General features: G+C 38.4%; 3 protein-coding genes, 1 long non-coding RNA gene and 2 pseudogenes across 4 annotated transcripts; 1 reads left to right on the forward strand and 5 right to left on the reverse strand.

The window, feature by feature from the left end:
* Positions 1-420: 420 nt before the first annotated feature.
* Positions 421-2,547, forward strand: LOC131045799 (uncharacterized). The gene is made up of 3 exons (XR_009105865.2): positions 421-1,649; positions 1,870-1,948; positions 2,080-2,547. It is a non-coding gene; the product is annotated as an uncharacterized LOC131045799 (long non-coding RNA).
* Positions 2,548-3,583: 1,036 nt separating this feature from the next.
* Positions 3,584-4,683, reverse strand: LOC131875885 (photosystem I P700 chlorophyll a apoprotein A2-like; annotated as a pseudogene).
* A 3,681-nt stretch (positions 4,684-8,364) lies between these two features.
* LOC131875886 (photosystem II CP47 reaction center protein-like) lies at positions 8,365-9,646 on the reverse strand. Its single transcript, XM_059220595.1, has 2 exons — positions 9,530-9,646; positions 8,365-8,907 (listed from the first exon to the last, which is right to left on the reverse strand). The coding sequence occupies exons 1-2, from the start codon at positions 9,644-9,646 to the stop codon at positions 8,365-8,367; spliced, it is 660 nt and encodes a 219-aa protein (XP_059076578.1).
* Positions 9,647-12,072: 2,426 nt separating this feature from the next.
* On the reverse strand, positions 12,073-12,483 carry LOC131875887 (DNA-directed RNA polymerase subunit alpha-like). The gene has a single exon (XM_059220596.1). It carries the CDS (start codon positions 12,481-12,483, stop codon positions 12,073-12,075), a length of 411 nt encoding a protein of 136 aa, XP_059076579.1.
* A 57-nt stretch (positions 12,484-12,540) lies between these two features.
* LOC131875888 (small ribosomal subunit protein uS11c-like) lies at positions 12,541-15,698 on the reverse strand. The gene is made up of 3 exons (XM_059220597.1): positions 15,512-15,698; positions 15,157-15,216; positions 12,541-12,926 (listed from the first exon to the last, which is right to left on the reverse strand). Exons 1-3 carry the CDS (start codon positions 15,696-15,698, stop codon positions 12,541-12,543), a joined length of 633 nt encoding a protein of 210 aa, XP_059076580.1.
* A 25-nt stretch (positions 15,699-15,723) lies between these two features.
* Positions 15,724-18,370, reverse strand: part of LOC131045812 (photosystem I P700 chlorophyll a apoprotein A1-like) — an 83,419-nt pseudogene continuing 80,772 nt past the window's right edge.

The raw sequence follows: 18,370 nt of genomic DNA on the forward strand, positions 1-18,370 counted from the left end.
TATTAAGCTTCTATTTAAAGATTTCAAAAACTTGGGTGACAAGTCGGGGCGGGTGGCTTCAAAAGCCGCAGTATAGCGGGCTTGTGCTAAAGTAACGGTGGGTAATTGTCGAAGCACAGTTTCCCGTTGTTTATACTCAGACGTCAGGTCGATCCCAAGTCCTTTAACAAACTTGATGTAATCCTTAAATAAGAGATCAAGTCGAGATCGATGAGAGATCAATATCAGAAAGGGTGGTGCTCAAGATCCTCTTATCCGCCTCCGATCCGCCTCTGATCCAGAAGCCTGTCATTTCCCACCCAATATTTAGGGAAGTGCACAAGATCCTCTGATCCGCTGATGATCCGCCTCTGATCTACCTGTCTTTGGAAGAGATCGATTACTTGGGTGGGAGGGAATAATTGGTGGGCCCCTACTATTCTAAGGCCCTACAACTATAGAAAGGTGGGGGGGGATTCCCTTATATAGTTGTGGGGGGCAATAGGAATGAGTGGAATAAAATACATTCACTGAGAGACTCGAGGCCCCATAACCAATGTCTTTATTCCCACCTGTCAAGGGCAAGCTACCCCTACACCTCTTGAACCACTGGAGGTTGTACCTTTCAGAGCTATTGATTGGCCCTTCCCTAGCATCTCGTTCGATTGAAGCCCTCCTTGGGTCTTATCCCCACCCCATAGAATAGTAGGCATCAATGGTAGAACCTCTGCATCTATTAATAAATCAATGCTGAAGAACAATGGCAGAGCCAAGTGGGTACATTTCTCCCATTCCTCCCTTCCCAGATAGAGACAAGGGATTCTGTTCCTAGCTCCACTCGATGGGAGACAAAGTACTAGTTTTAATAATCTAATAAACTGGGGCAGTCAAGTTGGGGGAGATCTCGCTAATGAAGGAGAGACTACCCCTAAATTCGAGGGTGAAGAATGGATAGCAGTTAGTTAGGGAAGGAAAGTTACCTTTATCTTCCTCTAGAGGCAAGCCCAGAGAATAAGTTAATTCTCCTCGGGCTCCTCGTTAATAAGGCTCCATCCTCCAATTCGAACCAGAATTGAACTAAGGGCTGTGACGACTCAACTCATTGAACTAAGCTCCTTCTGGATGCATGCATGGTTCCTTCCGAACTAGTTACTATAGCCAGAGGAAAGATAACTCGTTAAGGGTTGAGGTTGTCCTTCCTTCCTGCCGATTGAACTGGGAGAGAGTTTACTTCATTATAGTTGTCCCCATAGAATTGTAGGGGATTTCTCTAGAAGAAAGTAGTTTCTTAGGTTGGCCCATCAAGATAGAGCTAACCTCAGTATCAGAGTCAAGATAGAGTAAGGGAGGAGGTCAAAATCTATTGTTGACAACTGGAAGGAAGGACCCCACTGATTCTAAAAGGTTGGGAGGCTCTCCCTCAATAGGGAGTTATAGCTAGAGGATGGAATAGGAGATCGAGATCGAAATTGAGTAGAGGATGTAGACCCCCATTGATTCTTGGAGCAGATCAGAGTAGGCTCTTTCATGTAGACTCTCATAGCCTACCGTTGATGTTGGTTTCACTACTCCATTGAGGGAGATCAAATCTGTGTGAAGGATCAACAATTTGGGATTAAGGATTGGGTGGCCAGATCTTGGTGAAAGAGGTGTTGCTTCACTTGACTCAGGTACATCATTCTATTTGTTCTCTTCTTCATTTATCATAATATAGATCTACCTTTTTTCCCCCCCAAAAAACCATCTTTGTTTGATTGATTACCATAGATCAATAACTTCCTTTGAGTGATAACAGTTTGCTTCAGCATGTCTCTATCTGTTTGAGATTGAGATCTGGATTTATGGGTCATAATGGAATGAGTAAGGTTGTTTTTGTTTGTTGATGTGCAGGCCTTAACTGGAACCTGTGGATCTGGATTTCGTTCATGTAAGGACAGCAACCAAGCAAGGACAATCGTCATAAGGCAAGGTGAGTTCCATAACTTTATTAGATCTTGTATGTGTGTGAATTGTTTGGGGATTTGAGGTAGGGATGTATCTCTGTCTATCAGTAAACGTTTAGCTAACTGGGACATTTCTCCATGGTGGTTGATTACGCAGTTTATTACGCCGCTATTGATTCTGTTGTTTAAGTAGTTTGTTCAACAGTGGATTCTTTCGATCCAGCAAATGACCCAGGACCAGATGATTCATGAGTTCCATCTCCTTAGCCATAATGAAGATCCAGATTGATACCCAGAAGCAGAGCCAGTACCTTAAGAACCAGTTGGATAGCCAGTCCCAGAAGCAGTTGAAGCAATGGAAGCAGAGCCAGCAGCAACAGGAGTTGATGCCGATGAAGCAGCATAAGTAGATCCGGGATCCAGTAAAAGAAGTAGCAGCACCAGTGATAGAGGTAGCATGTCCAGTAGTAGAGATAGCATATATAGCATATGTTGAGTTAGTTGGTGAATAAGTCTCAAGCAAAATATCTATACGTAATTCCTTTGGCCAAAGCAATAAAGCTAGCCAGTAAACCAAACCTATTGACGGAAGCATGCATAATAATTATCTGGAGTTCCACGTTAATTCTTTCATATTGCTCAAGGCTGCCCAACCGAACTAGAATTAATAAGCAGAAGCTGGATCAACCGAGTAAACTGAATAAAGGTAAGCAATGGGGTAAACAACTGGTTCCAATTAAAGTTTCTATTTATGCTAGTTGACCGGCCTAGAGTTTCTAAGGGGGATCTCGATCTAGAACTGTTGAAACAATATTCGTTAGGGACTCCGCTACTGGAACTAAAGCCTTGCTTGTGGCAGCCTTTCAACTAGCTGTTTCCACCTCACGTGCTTTATCGGCCAGCAGGTAACATTTGTATGAGTCATTCATGTTCCTTTCATGGACTTCCTCCATGATTCATATAGTTATAGAAGTACGGGGCTAGGATGCTTGGTGGTTAGGTGCAATCACTGCGCCAAGTGCTATGTTAACTCATGGTTTTGCTACTTTAGGTCTTCCAGATAAAATGCAGCAATCGGCAATGTTAGTACCCACTTTACAATCTCATTGGTTAATGATGCATGTAAGTATGATATTGCTCAGTTATGCAACTTTTTTATGTGGATCCCTATCATCGATATCTTTTTTGGTCATTACGTCCCAAATAAATCAAAAGATTTTTATTAATGTGAAGAATTCCTTTTTCTTCAATAAAAATGGGAATTCACACGACCAAGAAAAAAAGGAATTGAAGCATACTTTAGGCCTTTCATTTATAAATTATCGTAAATAGTTATTTACTAACCAATTAGACCAATTGAGTTATCGTGCCATTGGTCTAGGATTTTCTCTTTTAACTATAGATATACTTTCCGAGGCAGTATGGGCCAATGAAGCATGGGGATCTTATTGGAGCTGGGATCCAAAAGAGACTTGGGCGCTAATAATTTGGATTATATTTGCAATTTATCTACATACTAGAATAAACAGAGTTGGAAAGGGGAAAAACCGGCAATTGTTGCTTCTCTAGGATTTATTCTAGTTTGGACCTGTTACTTAGGGGTTGATTTATTAGGAATAGGGTTACACAGCTATGGCTGGTTGATTTAGTAGAAATAAAAAAAAAACTACTTCTTTTTATTTATGTACTCGAATTACGAGTAGACAGTTTATTTAATTTGACGTAGGAGGATACAATCGTTCTTATGGAACGGTGGAGAGCAATCGGCATTACTATAGGTCTTCCTTAGAGAAATAAGAAACATAAATCCAGTAGCCCAAACAAGATGCCCAAATAAGAACATCCATGCCCATACAGATAAACTGTTCATACCAAAAGGATTGTATCCATTAATTAGTTGTGAAGAATTTAACCAAAGATAATCTCTTAACCATCCCATTAAATAAGTGGAAGACTCATTAAATTGAGCTACATTTCCCTACCATAAGGTAATATGCTTCCAATGCCAATAGAAAGTAACCCATCCAATGGTATTCAACATCCAAAAAATTGCTAAATAAAAAGCATCCCAGGTGGAAATATCGCAAGTATCGACCCGTCCCGAACCATCGCAAGGAAAACTATAACCAAAATCTTTCTTATTGGGCATTAGCTTAGAACCGCGCGCATCTAAAGCACCTTTTACTAAAATCAATGTAGTTGTATGCAAACCTAGAGAAATAGCATGATGAACCAAAAAGTCTCCGGGACCAATTTTTAAGAATAGTGAATTTTTATTATCGTTAATAGCACTCAACCAACCGAGTAACCATAAGCTTTTGCCAGCATTGAATGCTGGATCATTTGCTGAAGATAAGAGTACATCAAAACCATATAAGGTCTTACCATGAGCAGATTGTATCCATTGAGCAAATATGGGTTCAATCAAGATTTTCTTTTTTGGAGTACCAAAAGCGAGCATAACATCGTTATGAACATAAAGTCCCAAGGTATGAAAACCTAGGAATAAACTAACCCAACTCAAATGAGAGATTATGGCTTCCTTATGCTCCAACATTCTCGCCAATACATTATCCTTATTCTGTTCTGGATTATAATCTCTAATGAGAAATATAGCTCCATGAGCAAATGCCCCTATCATAATGAATCCGGCAATGTATTGATGATGAGTATACAATGCAGCTTGGGTAGTAAAATCTTCTGCTATGAATGCGTGGACATGTATCTGCTTCCTCTGCTGCTGGTGGATTGACTGCTTCATATGGACCTAGAGCTGCCCCCATATAATTTGAGGGATGTTGGTGCTAGTGAGGTTACTGGATCTAGCTCAAAATCATGAGTAACTAAACCAACTGATGAGTCAACTACTGCTTCTAGAATAACAGAATCAACGGTTGAATCTATGACTAGCTCTGTTGGCCTTGTACCCAGCTTATGGCTTTTCTTATGAGTCAAAGGGTTAAACTACTGAATCCACATAACCAACTAACTCACCAACCTCACCAACTTCTGACTCATCTACTGACTCAACTGAATCAACAGGATCTTAGACTACTGGCTTTGCTGCTGGTGGTGGGCATGGATCTTCTGCTAATGGTGCAGGTCCTACTATTTTAAGGGGCTTACTTTGGACCTTTCACTGCTTAACCAACATTTGCTGAATAAGCTGCTACTCCTATCCCTAACGGTCTATATATTTCATACTCTATCCTTAATAGGATAGATATTTAAGACGACCCTAGATCTATTGATATATCTATTGTCATAACCTTGTCCCAAAGCATTACACTTCATTACATAGGTGTTTGTATAATATAGAGTGGCAAAAACTGGATTTGTGCACATGGCCTCAATACTTAAAAAGCTTAGGTACCTACTTTCATCGGGTGAAAGAGTAGGGCAAAAGCCACTTGTGTTTTAGGAGTGAGTATAATGAGGGTTGCTACTATGGAACCATCAATTCTTATCCCATATAATTGTAGGGGTTGAGCCTAATATCAGACAATAAATGTTCACAAACTCTTGAGGATCATGGGGATTGGCCACTCAGCCATAGCTTGAATCTTGTGTTAGTCCACCCTAACTCCTTCATGATCTTCTATATGGGTGGCCGCCCTGCATTTCAGTAAACTTTTTCTTTTTATCATCTAGTTGGTTTGCTTCCAAATGCAAAGCACTTCATAAACCTACTACGGATGGTTCTCCCATCATATGCTGTAGATGTTTCATATAATGAAATAACAAATAACACCCTGTATAATAGTAGGGGAAACCCAGATGATGGGCTTGAAGACAGGGTTCATAAGGCGGCTTTGCAATGTAGATGGGAGCATTCTACAGCCCAAAAAGATGACCACAAATATCTTGTAATGGTTCCCCGTCGTGTGTCTATAATGTTGTTTTGGATCTGTTTCCCTGCAGTGTTGATACAAATTTTCTGGTATCTTGCTCAAGATTTCTAATCTGGTAAATCAAAGATACTACCCCATGCAGCAATTGATCTAGCAGATTGTCAATGACTAGAATAGGAAATTGACGCTTGAGTGTGATTCTCCTAAGCTATTAATAGCCGCCCACACACATTCACTTATTCCCTGCGTTGATTAATTAGAGGAGTGCTTTTTTTTATGACCATAACTATTATAGTAGAGAATGGACCACTATAAAGGTAGGGCTAGGCTGAATGATACAAGTATCTACCATCTCTTAATACAACCCATTGACTCAATTTCATTTTTGTTCTGATCGGAAACTGTTTACTCCTTGGAACTAATTGAATGGCATAATTGTGATTATGCAAAGGAAGCCCTATTGGGTTCTCTCGGAATACCTTTTGATGCTCATCTAAAATGGAAGGTAAAGAGATTGTACCTTCCGCCCTTTAGAATAGTAGGCGCTGTTGAGATCTACCTTAGAATAGTAGGGGCTGCTTGCAGCAGTAGAGATGAAGCCGGTTACCCAGTAGCAGTGGTCGATTCAGTAGGTAAATGTGCGCTTGCTTTTATGTACAATGCATGTGATCGATCAATGCCCCTACTCTTTTAAGGGCGTAGATTCACCCTCACCTACGGCCCCTACTCTTCTATGGGCAAAGTAAGGGAAAAAGCATACCTAGTATATCTAGCACTAGCATCAGTAATGGAAGCATCTAAGTCATGAGCTGAGCCAGCACCACCAACAACATAGGCATAGGTAACATATGTAGTAGTAGTAGTTGATCCAGTAGATTCAGTAGATGAACCAGTACCCGTATCTTCAGTTTAACAAGCAGATTAGCCGATAGTTTATTGACCCAGATCTCGTAACAGCCGTAAACAAGTCGATGAAGCAGAAGATCGAGATCCAGACCCCCGTTCGCATATACAGTAGCTCCTATCGTAGATCAAGACCCAGTATCAGTAGCAAGGTAAGCACCAGCAATAACAACAGTTCTAGGTCCAGGTTCAGCAGTTGTTGAAGTAGTTGACTCCACAGCTATTGAATACCCCATAGCGTATTCAGTAGCATGGGCACAGGCGTTTTATCTTTTTTAGGCACATATAAATATTAGTTTGTTTTTTATTATTGTGCAACAATTCATTTCATCTTTTTTAGGCACATATAAATATTAGTTTGTTTTTTATTATCGTGCAACAATTCATTTCATCTTTTTTAGGCACATATAAATATTAGTTTGTTTTTCATTATCGTGCAACAATTCATTTCATCTTTTTTAGGCACATATCACGATATTAGTTTCTTTTTTATTATCATGCAACAATTCACACTATATAACTTATAGCTCCCTTCTTCATGGACGAAGTCGATTTACGAATTATCTATCATCTATACAATATCTTTCCTATAGAAAGATGTTTATCAATATCCTTTCATTTTGTTGACTAAATACTTATTTCCATCTCATGCATGTTAGTTATAGCATGAACATGATATTATTTAGATATTATTCAGATATTGAATAATATCTAGCTCATATTATATCCTTTTGATCCACCTTCGCTGAACTATATAACGATATGCAATTATAATATTGTATTGTGAAATATTTGATCCATGAAATATAATTAGCTTGTTGGATGCCTTGATGGTGAAATGGTAGACACATGACATTCAAAACGTCGTGCTAAACAGCGTGGAGGTTCGAGTCCTCTTCAAGGAAGACGTATTAGAATGTCTATTGAATGAGAAATTCAATTGATATTATAATTATAATATCAACAAATCATAATATCGACAAATCGAATTAAAATAATATCAATTTTATTTTCTTTTTTGATACGGGCTAAAATACTCAAAATTATTGTTTTCAAAGTCTTGCAAAATCCGGACCGATCGAATTTGAACAAATAATAGGAATCTACAGAATCAAATGAAAGATTATTTCTTCGGAATAAAAAAGAAAGAGTAAACATAGTAGAGACTATTTCATCAAGTTCAAGCGAACTGACTTGGTTCATATTTATTACTATGCTTACTCTTACATCATCGTAATATCAATTTATATTGAAATGAAAGATCTAGGCTTTTTTATTCTTATTCAATCCTTCCGCTAATAAGCAATCAATGGCATTCAGAGAAAGCCATTTTGTTTTTAACAATGTATCGATCGTTTGTTTAAATAACATTCTATTAGAGAAGAATAAATTTGATAAATATTCATGACTTTCAGATAGAGTTTTATAAATAAGAGATTCATTAGATAATAAATCTCTATTTTCCCTTTCTCCCTTGAGCAAACGTTGTTTAAACTTATCATCCTGTGTTTTTTCACGGAACCAACGTTCACTTATCACTGATTGGGAATATGGTAATACACATCTCAATCGGATACCAATTTCTTGAAAGCGTTTGAAATTTTCAAAATTTTCTTTTTCTTCCATTTTAATGTTAAGAGGTAAATCGTCATCATTAGTCTGAATTTTCATTCCTAGGGCTATTTTTCTCACCTTTTTACTTGATCTAACTCAAAAATTTCACCTAATTGTGCACGTCTAGCATATTTTTTGACTATAGCAAGATCACCAAAACTAACTCCATCAAGTTCACCACCATAGAACTCAACAGTTACACCTACTTGTTCAACACTATATTTTGATTCTGCTCTCCTAAAAGGAACATCGGCTTTCACAATTCCTTCTTCATCTACTAGAACGACTGGAAATGTTTCGAAAAAGGTAGGCATACGACGTACAAAAAGCTCATGTCCATTTTTATCTTTGAAAATAGGGTGTCCTAACCAACCAACAGCAATTCCATATCCATTGTCCATTGCACCCACCCTGAATAACCCCCCTTTAGCTAGATTATTCCCAATGTAATCATAAAAAGCAAGTTTTTCGGGAATTTTTGACCAAGCTTCTAATAGACTCATATTTTCAGCCAAACCGGCACAAACTCGTTGATCTATTTCTTGTTCGAAGTATCCCTGATCCCACTGGTAATGAGTAGGACCAAATAATTTGATCGGAGTGGTTGCGGAACCATACTACATTGTTTCGGCCATAATGAAAGCTGCAAAAAACACAGCAACAATACTATTGGAGAGGACAATTTCAATATTCCCCATATGTAATCCTTTGTATAAAAATTGGGGAGGACGAACACTGAGATGGAATAGCCGAGGTAGGAGTGCAAAGATAGCTAGGAGGTTCACCTAGAAGCAGTGATCCTTGAAAGAGTGCGTAATAGCTTATTGCTCGAGCGCTCTTGCACCAAAGACGATCGAGACTAAGCGATCTGTCGAAGCTGTGGGATGTAATAAAAAATGCATTGGTAGGGGAGTGTTCCGCCTCAGAGGGAAGTATCTACGCGAGCAGATGTGGATGAAGCGGAAGCGAGAATGTCAGCTTGAGTAACGCAAACATTAGTGAGAATCCAATGCCCCGAAAACCTAAGGATTCCTCCGCAAGGTTCGTCCATGGAGGGTGAGTCAAGGCCTAAGATCAGGCCGAAAGGCGTAGTTGATGGACAACAGGTTAATATTCCTGTACTACCCTTTGTTGGTCCCGAGGGATGGAGTAGGCTAAGTTAGCCATCTTTCTGGTTTGCGGTTCAAGGTCAGAAGGTGACCCCAAAAAAGCAGGGTTAGAATGGGGTAGAGAAAATACCTTAAGCCGATGTCCAATGAATTCCAGCGTGTTTCCACGCTGGGTAACCCACATCATACTCCCAGGAAAAGCTTGAATGACCTTCAACAAATAGGTACTTGTACCTGAAATCGACATAGGTAGGTAGGTAGAGAATACCTAGGTGCGCGAGATAACTCTCTCTAAGGAACTCGGCAAAATAGCTCTGTAACTTCAGGAGAAGGGGTGCCTCCTTGTACAAAGGAGGTCTCAGTGACCAGGCCTAGGCGACTGTTTACCAAAAACATAGGTCTTCACAAAGTTGTAAGACGATGTATGGGGGCTAACGCCTGCCCAGTGCCGGAAGGTTAAGGAAGTTGGTGACCTGATGACAGGGAAGCTAGCGACTGCAGCCCCGGTGAACAACGACCGTAACTATAACAGTCCTAAGGTAGCGAAATTCCTTTTCGAGTAAGTTCTGACCTGCACAAAAGGCATAACGATTTGGGCACTGTCTCGGAGAGAGACTTGGTGAAATAGACATGTCTGTGAAGATGCAGACTACCTGCACCTGGACAGAAAGACCCTATGAAGCTTTACTATTCCCTGGGATTGACTTTGGGCTCTTGTTGCACAGCTTAGGTGGAAGGCGAAGACGGCCCTCTTCCGGGGGGGCATGAGCCATCAGTGAGATACCACTCCTTCCTTAGCCAGGGAGTTTTTCACTTAACCCTTAATTCCATTCCTAACCTAGGGTCCTAACCCAAGAGGTTATCCCATCAGGGCCCAGCCGATGGGAGAAAGAGGTGGAACATCACTATCAAGAGTAAACCCTCTTGATTCTTGCTCAATTGTAAGGGGTGAGGTTGGTGAACTGTTCCATATTCATTTTATCAGCGGCAATGAGCAATTAAGTAGAGGGGTGGGCCCTACTATTCTAAGGGGGTGATAGATTTGGATCAACGAATAAACAAACTTATATGCCCGGCCTACCCCAGCTACCAATAATGGATTTGGCTCCTCTTCTCCCCCCTATCCATGACCCTTATTCATTATTATAGGCCGACTTATGCTTTAATGTGTAAACTACTGCTACCTGGTGAACCTTGGTAACTCGATTCGAATTTTGACCCAATTGCTTCATCTGCGCTTCATCAGAAATTCAAATTATTATACTAAAGAAAGGGGATGTGTAAATGTTGAGTTTCTTACATTCAGAGGTATAGGAGTAGTATTACTTACTAATATAATTTATTCCGCTCTTTCATTGGGGCTAGTTCTTATTTGTATATCCTTTTTCTATATTATATTGAACGCGGATTTCGTAGCTGTTGCACAAATCCTGATCTACATAGGAGCTGTTAATATTTTGATTCTATTTGCTGTGATGTTGATGAATAATCCGAAATATCCTAATTATGCCCCTCCCTAGACCGTCAGAGATAGCATTAGTTCAATAGTTTGTGTGAGTCTTTTTTGTTCATTAATTACTATTATCTTAAACATATCATGGTTTGGAATATCTTTGACTCAAAAATCAGATCAAATGTTAGAACGAGATTTAACAAACAATATTCAACGTATTGGGGCTCATTTATCCACTGATTTTTTTCCTTCCATTCGAACTTATTTCTATAATTCTTCTAGTCGCTCTTATAGGAGCCATTACTATAGCTCGTCGAGAAGAAACAGTTTGAAAATGAAAGCTCTCCTACGCATTAGTAGCAGAAATACGCTGTTTTATCTTCATAGATCGTGAAAGAATCATTTTCTTCTTTCGATAATGGAAAATTAGAAACTTACTATAACTTTTGTTTGTATCTGAAGAGGTTAAGGGATGAGGAGTTTCTTTATTATGCTCGAACATGCACTTATTTATTCTCTATCGGTATTTATGGACTAGTAACAAGTCGAAACATGGTTAAAGCACTTATGTGTCTTGAGCTAATACTCAATGCGGTTAATTTAAACCTAGTAACATTCTCAAATTTTTTTGATAGTAGGCAAGTAAAGGGGGATATCTTCTCGATCTTTGTTATAGCTATTGTTGCTGCTGAAGCAACTATTGGATTAGCTATTGTTCTGGCAATATATCGTAACAGAAAATCAACTCGTATCGATCAATTTAATTTGTCAAAATGGTAATAGAGATCTCCTTCCATATGAGGAATTTATATACCTATTTCGATTCAAATAGATACTAGACCTGTCTCTCTAAAAATAGATCTAGATCTTTGTTTTATCTTTATTTATTATAAGTATTACGATTAATCAAGAGCATAATTCATATTGAACTCATTATCCAAATTATCTGTCTAACACGATTAGACCAGATTCGGTCAAATCTGTCTGTTTTATAAAACAAACAGCTAGAATCTGAATCTATTCATTATATCACCGATAATACAAGTACTCCTGCCATCCCATAGAATTGTAGGGCGAGCAGCCCGCTAGCCATAGAATTGTCGGGGAGCAATTTTGAGAAGCCTGCATCTAAAATAGTTCTAGAATCGACAAAATAGTTCTAGAATCGAGCTAGAATAAGCATGCAGGGTGGGGGGCATAGTATGGCAACCCCTACTATTCTATGGCATCGGAGGAAGATCGATTATTCTCACAGAAGGTGGTAACATGATATCTTGAGCGGTTACTTTTTTTGGTCTAACAACATGGATAGATCCTTCTCGAATTCTGTATGCATCACTTCGAAGTACAATTTCTTTCAGATTCATCAAAATTTCATGTATTGATTCTTCAATACCTATTATTACGGAATATTCGTTTGATATATTGTGAAATTTAGCACATGTGATACATGTTCCTTCTACTTCTCCAAGTAAAACTCTTCTTATTGCGCTGCCTATTGTATTAGCTTGACCTTTGTGAAGCGGAGATAGAGTGAAACGACTATAATGAAAATGCTTATTCTCTGTTCTGGATTCAACACACTTCAATTCTGGTATCTTCATTGAGACTGCTATTTCATTCTGATTCATAATATTATTTCAAATAAATAATTTAATCCTTTCTTTCACTTTCAATTTATTCAATTCTTATACACGTCTCCTTTTGGGAGGTCTACATCCGTTATGTGGCATAGGAGTTACATCACGTACATAACTTAATTGTATACCACTTTGAGCAATGGCTCGTAATGCTGTATCTCTCCCTGGACCAGGGCCACTTATCATAACTTCTGCTTCTTTCAGAAGACCTTGATTTACTAAGGTATCAACAACATTTGCTGCTGCAGTCTGAGCAGCAAATGGTGAACGTCTTTTTGTACCTTTGAATCCACAAGCACTGGCAGAAGACCAAGAAACCGCTTGCCCCCGTGTATTTGTAACAGTAACAATGGTATTGTGAAAACTTTCTCGAACATAAATAACTCCTTTCAGTATTCGATGTTTAGTTTTACGTGGCAAAAATCTTCTTGTAGCTCTATGTGGCACATATTTTCTTCTAGTTTTTGACACAAATTTTTTTGTATTTTTTGACACAATGCAAATCTTCTTATAATTTTTGATAAATTTTGATATTTTGAATAAAAGAAAAAAGTAATATAATATAAGAAATATATATATATATATATTTCTTATATTATAATAATTCTAAATTGGAAAACTAAAAGAAAAGAAATAGTAAGAATGTTTTCTAGCAAAAAACCATTTTCTTCTTTTTTTCATATTGTATCAAATAGGAATAGTTTGGTAAAGGTAATTTAACTTATTACGTTGTAAAGTGAGATAAAAAAAAATAGCGTAGAAAAGGTTTTTAGTGGGCTTTCCTCCGAGCTTTTGGATGACTGATCCTCTTAATCCAGTACATATGATGTCCTTTTCAGGAGCTAGAGGAAGTACATCCCAGGTTCACCAATTAGTAGGTATGAGAGGATTAATGTCAGATCCTCGAGAAAAAATTGTTGATCTACCCATTCAAGGGAATTTCCATGAAGGACTTTCTTTAATGGAATATATTATTTCATGTTACGGTGCTCGTAAAGGAGTTGTGGATACTTCTATACGAACAACAGATGCTAGATACCTCACATGTAGACTTGTTGAAGTAGTACAACACCTTGTTGTACGTAAAGTAGATTGTGGTACTATCCAAGGTCTTTTTGTAAATCTCATTCAAGATCGAGAAACAATCAAAAATAAATTTGTTCTACAAACACTAATTGGTCATGTATTAGCAGACAATGTATATATACACGGGAGATGTATTGCCATGCGTAATGAAGATATTGGAATTAAACTTGCCAATCAATTATATTATTTCCAAGTACAACCAATATATATACGAACCCCTTTTACTTGCAAAAGTATATATTGGATTTGTCAATTATGTTTGGTCGGAATACTACTCATAGCAACTTAATCGAATTAGGAGAAGTAGTCAGCATTATTGCAAGCCAATCAATTGGAGAACTAGGAACTCAACTAACACTAAGGACTTTTCAACCTTTCGATTCATTTGGCTCTCCCGCTCGGCTTTTTTTTACTGAGCCTACCCTTTTCGTTCATATTATGTATAAAAATAAGATCAATCTGTCAAAGACCAAAATCTACGAAGGGCTCTTTTGCCAAAAGGGATTTTTTATTATCAACAAAGTTGTTTTTTCTTTTTCTTCTTTTTTTCTTTTCATTCGTATTTCCTATTTACTTTTTCTTGAATAAATTCGCTTTTGTGTAGGTCATCGGTTCCACATTTAAACCCAAAAAATTGGATGGGAGATTAGGACTATTTTTTAGTAGATAGATTGAATAATTCCACTGATATGAATGTTATATATCGGATCAACCTCCAACTATGCCTTTGAACCCTTCTCATATTAGCACAGCGGTGGAAAGAGTACCCAGTTGTGCTTGGACTTCAAGCAGTTTAGCTTTAACCATTCTAAAGATTTTCTCTTGTTGGTTGGGATTGGTAATAAAATTTCCCAATCAATTACGAAATGTTATAGTTCTTCCATATTTTTTTCCCTTTTAGAAGTAATTCGTTGAGATCATGCACTTTTCTATCTACAAAGTGCAGTTGGTTGGGTCCAGCTGGATTATTCAAATATACAACTCACACACACTCCCTTTCCAAAATAGATCAGTACACCGAGTACCACACTGAGATTTATTATATTTGTTTCTAAAATATTGGTATTTAACCCGAAACCCTCAGCGGAGGATAGGGAAATGAAAGAATCAGTTACATTTTTCATACGCTCTCCCCTCATAGATAAGGATACTCTTACAAAGTTTTTTCTCCAACTTGATCCTACTATTATTTGAATTTCGGAGAAGTAGATTTCGAGTACTTAGTAAGTCCCAGGTCCCGCATAACGATAAATAAGGATACAATTATGAAAAAAAAACTTTGCTCTATCTATCTACTTCTCCGAGTGTCGCAAATCTTTCTGACCGAAACAAGTGAAGTATAAGTCCACTATTTTGGATCAGCCCCTCCCCTATTGGCTGAACAAGAAAATTGATAGAGGGGGGTCTTTCAAATCCCGAAGAATACGGATTTTGGTCTTTGAGATCAAACAAATGGATTAGCAAATAAAAGTGCCAGAGCTACAACTAATCCATAAATAGTTAAGGCTTCCATAAAAGCTAAACCTAGTAGTAAGGTGCCTCGTATTTTACCCTTCGCCTCTGGTTGTCTCTAAATACCTTCAACAACTTGTTCTACAGCAGTGCCTTGACCAATGCCAGGTCCAATAGAAGCAAGGCCTATGGATAATCCAACAACAATAACAGAAGCAACAGAAATCAAAGGATTCATGGTAATCTCCTCTTAGGTGTGGATAAAGATCTTCATTAGTGCGTAAGCCAATTGTATACCACCATTGATAAACACTAGAATAAGCAATATTGACCAGACCGGGGGCACCTCCTCAAGTAAAGGCTTCTACGGCCGGTTGACCAAAATGAGGATCCCAAATTGGATGAGCAATAGGTCTTACATGTAAGGGGTCGTGGACCCATGCTTCAAAATTGCCTTGCCAAGCTACATGGAACAAATTACCAGAGGTCCACAGAAAGATTATAGCTAATTGACCAAAGTGAGAAGCAAAAATCTTTTGATAAAGATGCTCTTCGGTAATATCATCATGACTCTCAAAGTCATGTGCAGTAGCAATACCAAACCAAATACGATGAGTAGTTGGGTCCTTGTCCAAGCCTTGGCTGAACTTTGGAAATCTTGATGCCATAATGCTTTTCAAATCCTCCTAGTCATTATCCTACTGCAATAATTCTTGCTAGGAAGAATATCCATGTTGTGACGATTCCACCCAAAAGGTAATGAGCTACTCCTACAACACGTCCTTGGACAATACTCAAGGCTCTTGGCTGGATAGCAGGAGCAACTTTTAATTTATTATGAGCCCAAACAATAGGTTCAATAAGTTCTTGCCAATATCCATGGCCACTAAATAGGAACATTAAACTAAAGGCCCAAACGAAATGAGCACCTAAGAATAAAAGGCCATAGGCAGATAATGAAGAACCGTAAGATTGGATTACTTGAGAAGCTTGTGCCCATAGAAAGTCACGAATCCATCCGTTAATTGTAATGGAACTCTGTGCAAAGTTTCCTCCTGTAATATGAGTTACCACTCCCTGATCACTTATACTACCCCAAACATCAGACTGCATTTTCCAACTAAATTGAAATATTACTACCGAAATTGCATTGTACATCCAGAATAATCCTAGGAAGACATGATCCCAGTAGATACTTGACATGTTCCTCCTCTACCAGGCCCATCACAAGGAAAACAAAAACCAAGATCTGCTTTATCGGGTATTAAACGAGAACTGCAAGCAAATAAAACACCTTTCAGTAATATTAATACAGTCACATGGATAGTAAATGCATGAATATGGTGTACTAAAAATCCACAATTCCTAATGGAATAGGTAACAAAGCCACTTTGGCACCTACTGCTACCAAATTGCCGCCTCCCCAAGTTAAGCTGGTGCTTGCTGTTGCATCAGGAGTTGTCAAACTGGGTGCTAAAGCATGAGTGTTTTGTACCCATTGAGCAAAGATAGGTTGTAATTGTATAGCAGTATCTGAAAACATATCTTTAGGACGTCCTAAAGCACTCATAGTATCATTATGAATATATAGACCAAAACTATGGAAACCTAAGAAAATACATGCCCAGTTGAGGTGTGATACGATTGCATCACGATGTCTCAGAACACAGTCTAAAAGATTGTTGTATTGAGTAGTCAGATCATAGTCTCTTACCATAAAAATAGTTGCATGTGCAGCAGCGCCAACTATGAGAAATCCACCAATCCACATATGGTGTGTGAATAGAGACAGTTGGGTACCATAGTCAGTAGCTAGATATGGATAGGGAGGCATAGAATACATATGGTGAGCTACGACAATAGTTAAAGACCCCAACATAGCTAGGTTAAGAGCTAATTGAGCATGCCATGAAGTAAAGATCTCGTAAAGACCTTTATGTCCTTCCCCTGTAAATGGACCTTTATGAGCTTCCAAAATATCCTTGAGGTTATGACCAATAACCCAATTGGTTCTATACATATGACCAACGATTAGAAAAAGAACTGCAATAGCCAAATGGTGGTGTGCAATATCGGTCAGCCATAGACCCCCCGTTACTGGGTTGAGTCCTCCGTGAAAAGTCAAAAAATCTGAATATTCCGACCAATTCAGGGTGAAAAATGGGGTCAATCCCTTAGCGAAACTAGGATAAAGTTGAGCTAAAAGCTCATGATTTAAAATAAACTCATGAGGAAGTGGTATCTCTTTAGGGTCCACTCCAGCATCTAAGAGTTGATTAATAGGTAAAGAAACGTGTATTTGGTGTTCTACCCAAGATAGAGAGCCAAGTCCTAGTAACCTTGCTAAATGGTGGTTCAACATGGATTCTACATCTTGGAACCAAGTCAAAACTTCATGGAGTATCAAATCTCTCTTTATGATTGTGCCTTTTATGGATGCCCGTACATTGCATGTCCTATCAAAGCTCTCTTGTGGATTGGTTGTGAGGGGCCAACAAGAAAAAAGTAAATAGCTGAAGCACTAAGGATGTTGCAGCAGATCATCATTCAACAAGTGACAAAAATTAAAATAAGAATACAGCTCCCATGGCCCATGATCAGGGAGAATTTTATGAGTCAGCAAAAGTTCTCAAGGAAAAATGACTTTTAAAAGAGTACCAGGAGGATAATTAAATAGCAAAATAAATGTGGGTTCAAGGCCCTCCCCCTGGGTTCAAGAAAGTGGGGGGTTATATTGACACCCACCCTACATGCCCCTTAGAATAGTAGTATCTCGGCCTAGAGAACTAATCCACCTACCAGTCATTTGGTGGATTAAGATCAATTGTTGTAAGTGTCATGATGGAGTCATCGTTATAGTCGTTTGGGGTATTGGTGAGGTCTATGATATTTTCAAGGTCTTCGATGGTATTCTCTTCGATATTGCCTTGTTCGTATTGTCACTACTCATTCTCACTAGCTTCATAGATATGTTGTGGTCTGAATTCAAAAGATTGAGATCTTGAGCGCTGTCCCTCATGAGAAAGGGGTGTGTATGCATGGATTGTATCCATCTCAATATCATCAGTAACATCAGAACAACTATCCCACTCATATTCATTGGAATCGGTTTCAGAATCACTATCCCAAGTTACCTCGCTCAATTTGACAGGTATGTTGTATGGTGAGAAAAGATCATTGATAATTGGCACAAGTTTAGTAGCTTGTTTTGATTCAAGATTAGTGCTTGCTTGTACTCTTTGAATTTGTTCGTACACTGTTTCTTTTCTGTGAGTAGCAATTTCTTTAGGTTGTGGCTCAACCTTGGTCTAATCAGGTTCTTGTACATGATGTACTTTTT

The sequence above is a fragment of the Cryptomeria japonica genome, chromosome 5, assembly GCF_030272615.1.
Source record: "Cryptomeria japonica chromosome 5, Sugi_1.0, whole genome shotgun sequence".
NCBI lineage: Eukaryota > Viridiplantae > Streptophyta > Pinopsida > Cupressales > Cupressaceae > Cryptomeria > Cryptomeria japonica.

Coding starts and splice junctions, on each gene's coding strand:
- LOC131875886 (XM_059220595.1), bottom strand. CDS start 9,646: ATGTCGATTTCAGGTACAAGTACCTATTTGTTGAAGGTCATTCAAGCT. Junction 8,908..9,529: donor TCATTGGACATCGGCTTAAG/GTATTTTCTCTA, acceptor GAAACAATGTAG/TATGGTTCCGCAACCACTCC.
- LOC131875887 (XM_059220596.1), bottom strand. CDS start 12,483: ATGAATCAGAATGAAATAGCAGTCTCAATGAAGATACCAGAATTGAAG.
- LOC131875888 (XM_059220597.1), bottom strand. CDS start 15,698: ATGGCATCAAGATTTCCAAAGTTCAGCCAAGGCTTGGACAAGGACCCA. Junction 15,217..15,511: donor AATCTTTCTGTGGACCTCTG/GTAATTTGTTCC, acceptor GATTATCCATAG/GCCTTGCTTCTATTGGACCT. Junction 12,927..15,156: donor TGTAGAACAAGTTGTTGAAG/GTATTTAGAGAC, acceptor TGCCACATAGAG/CTACAAGAAGATTTTTGCCA.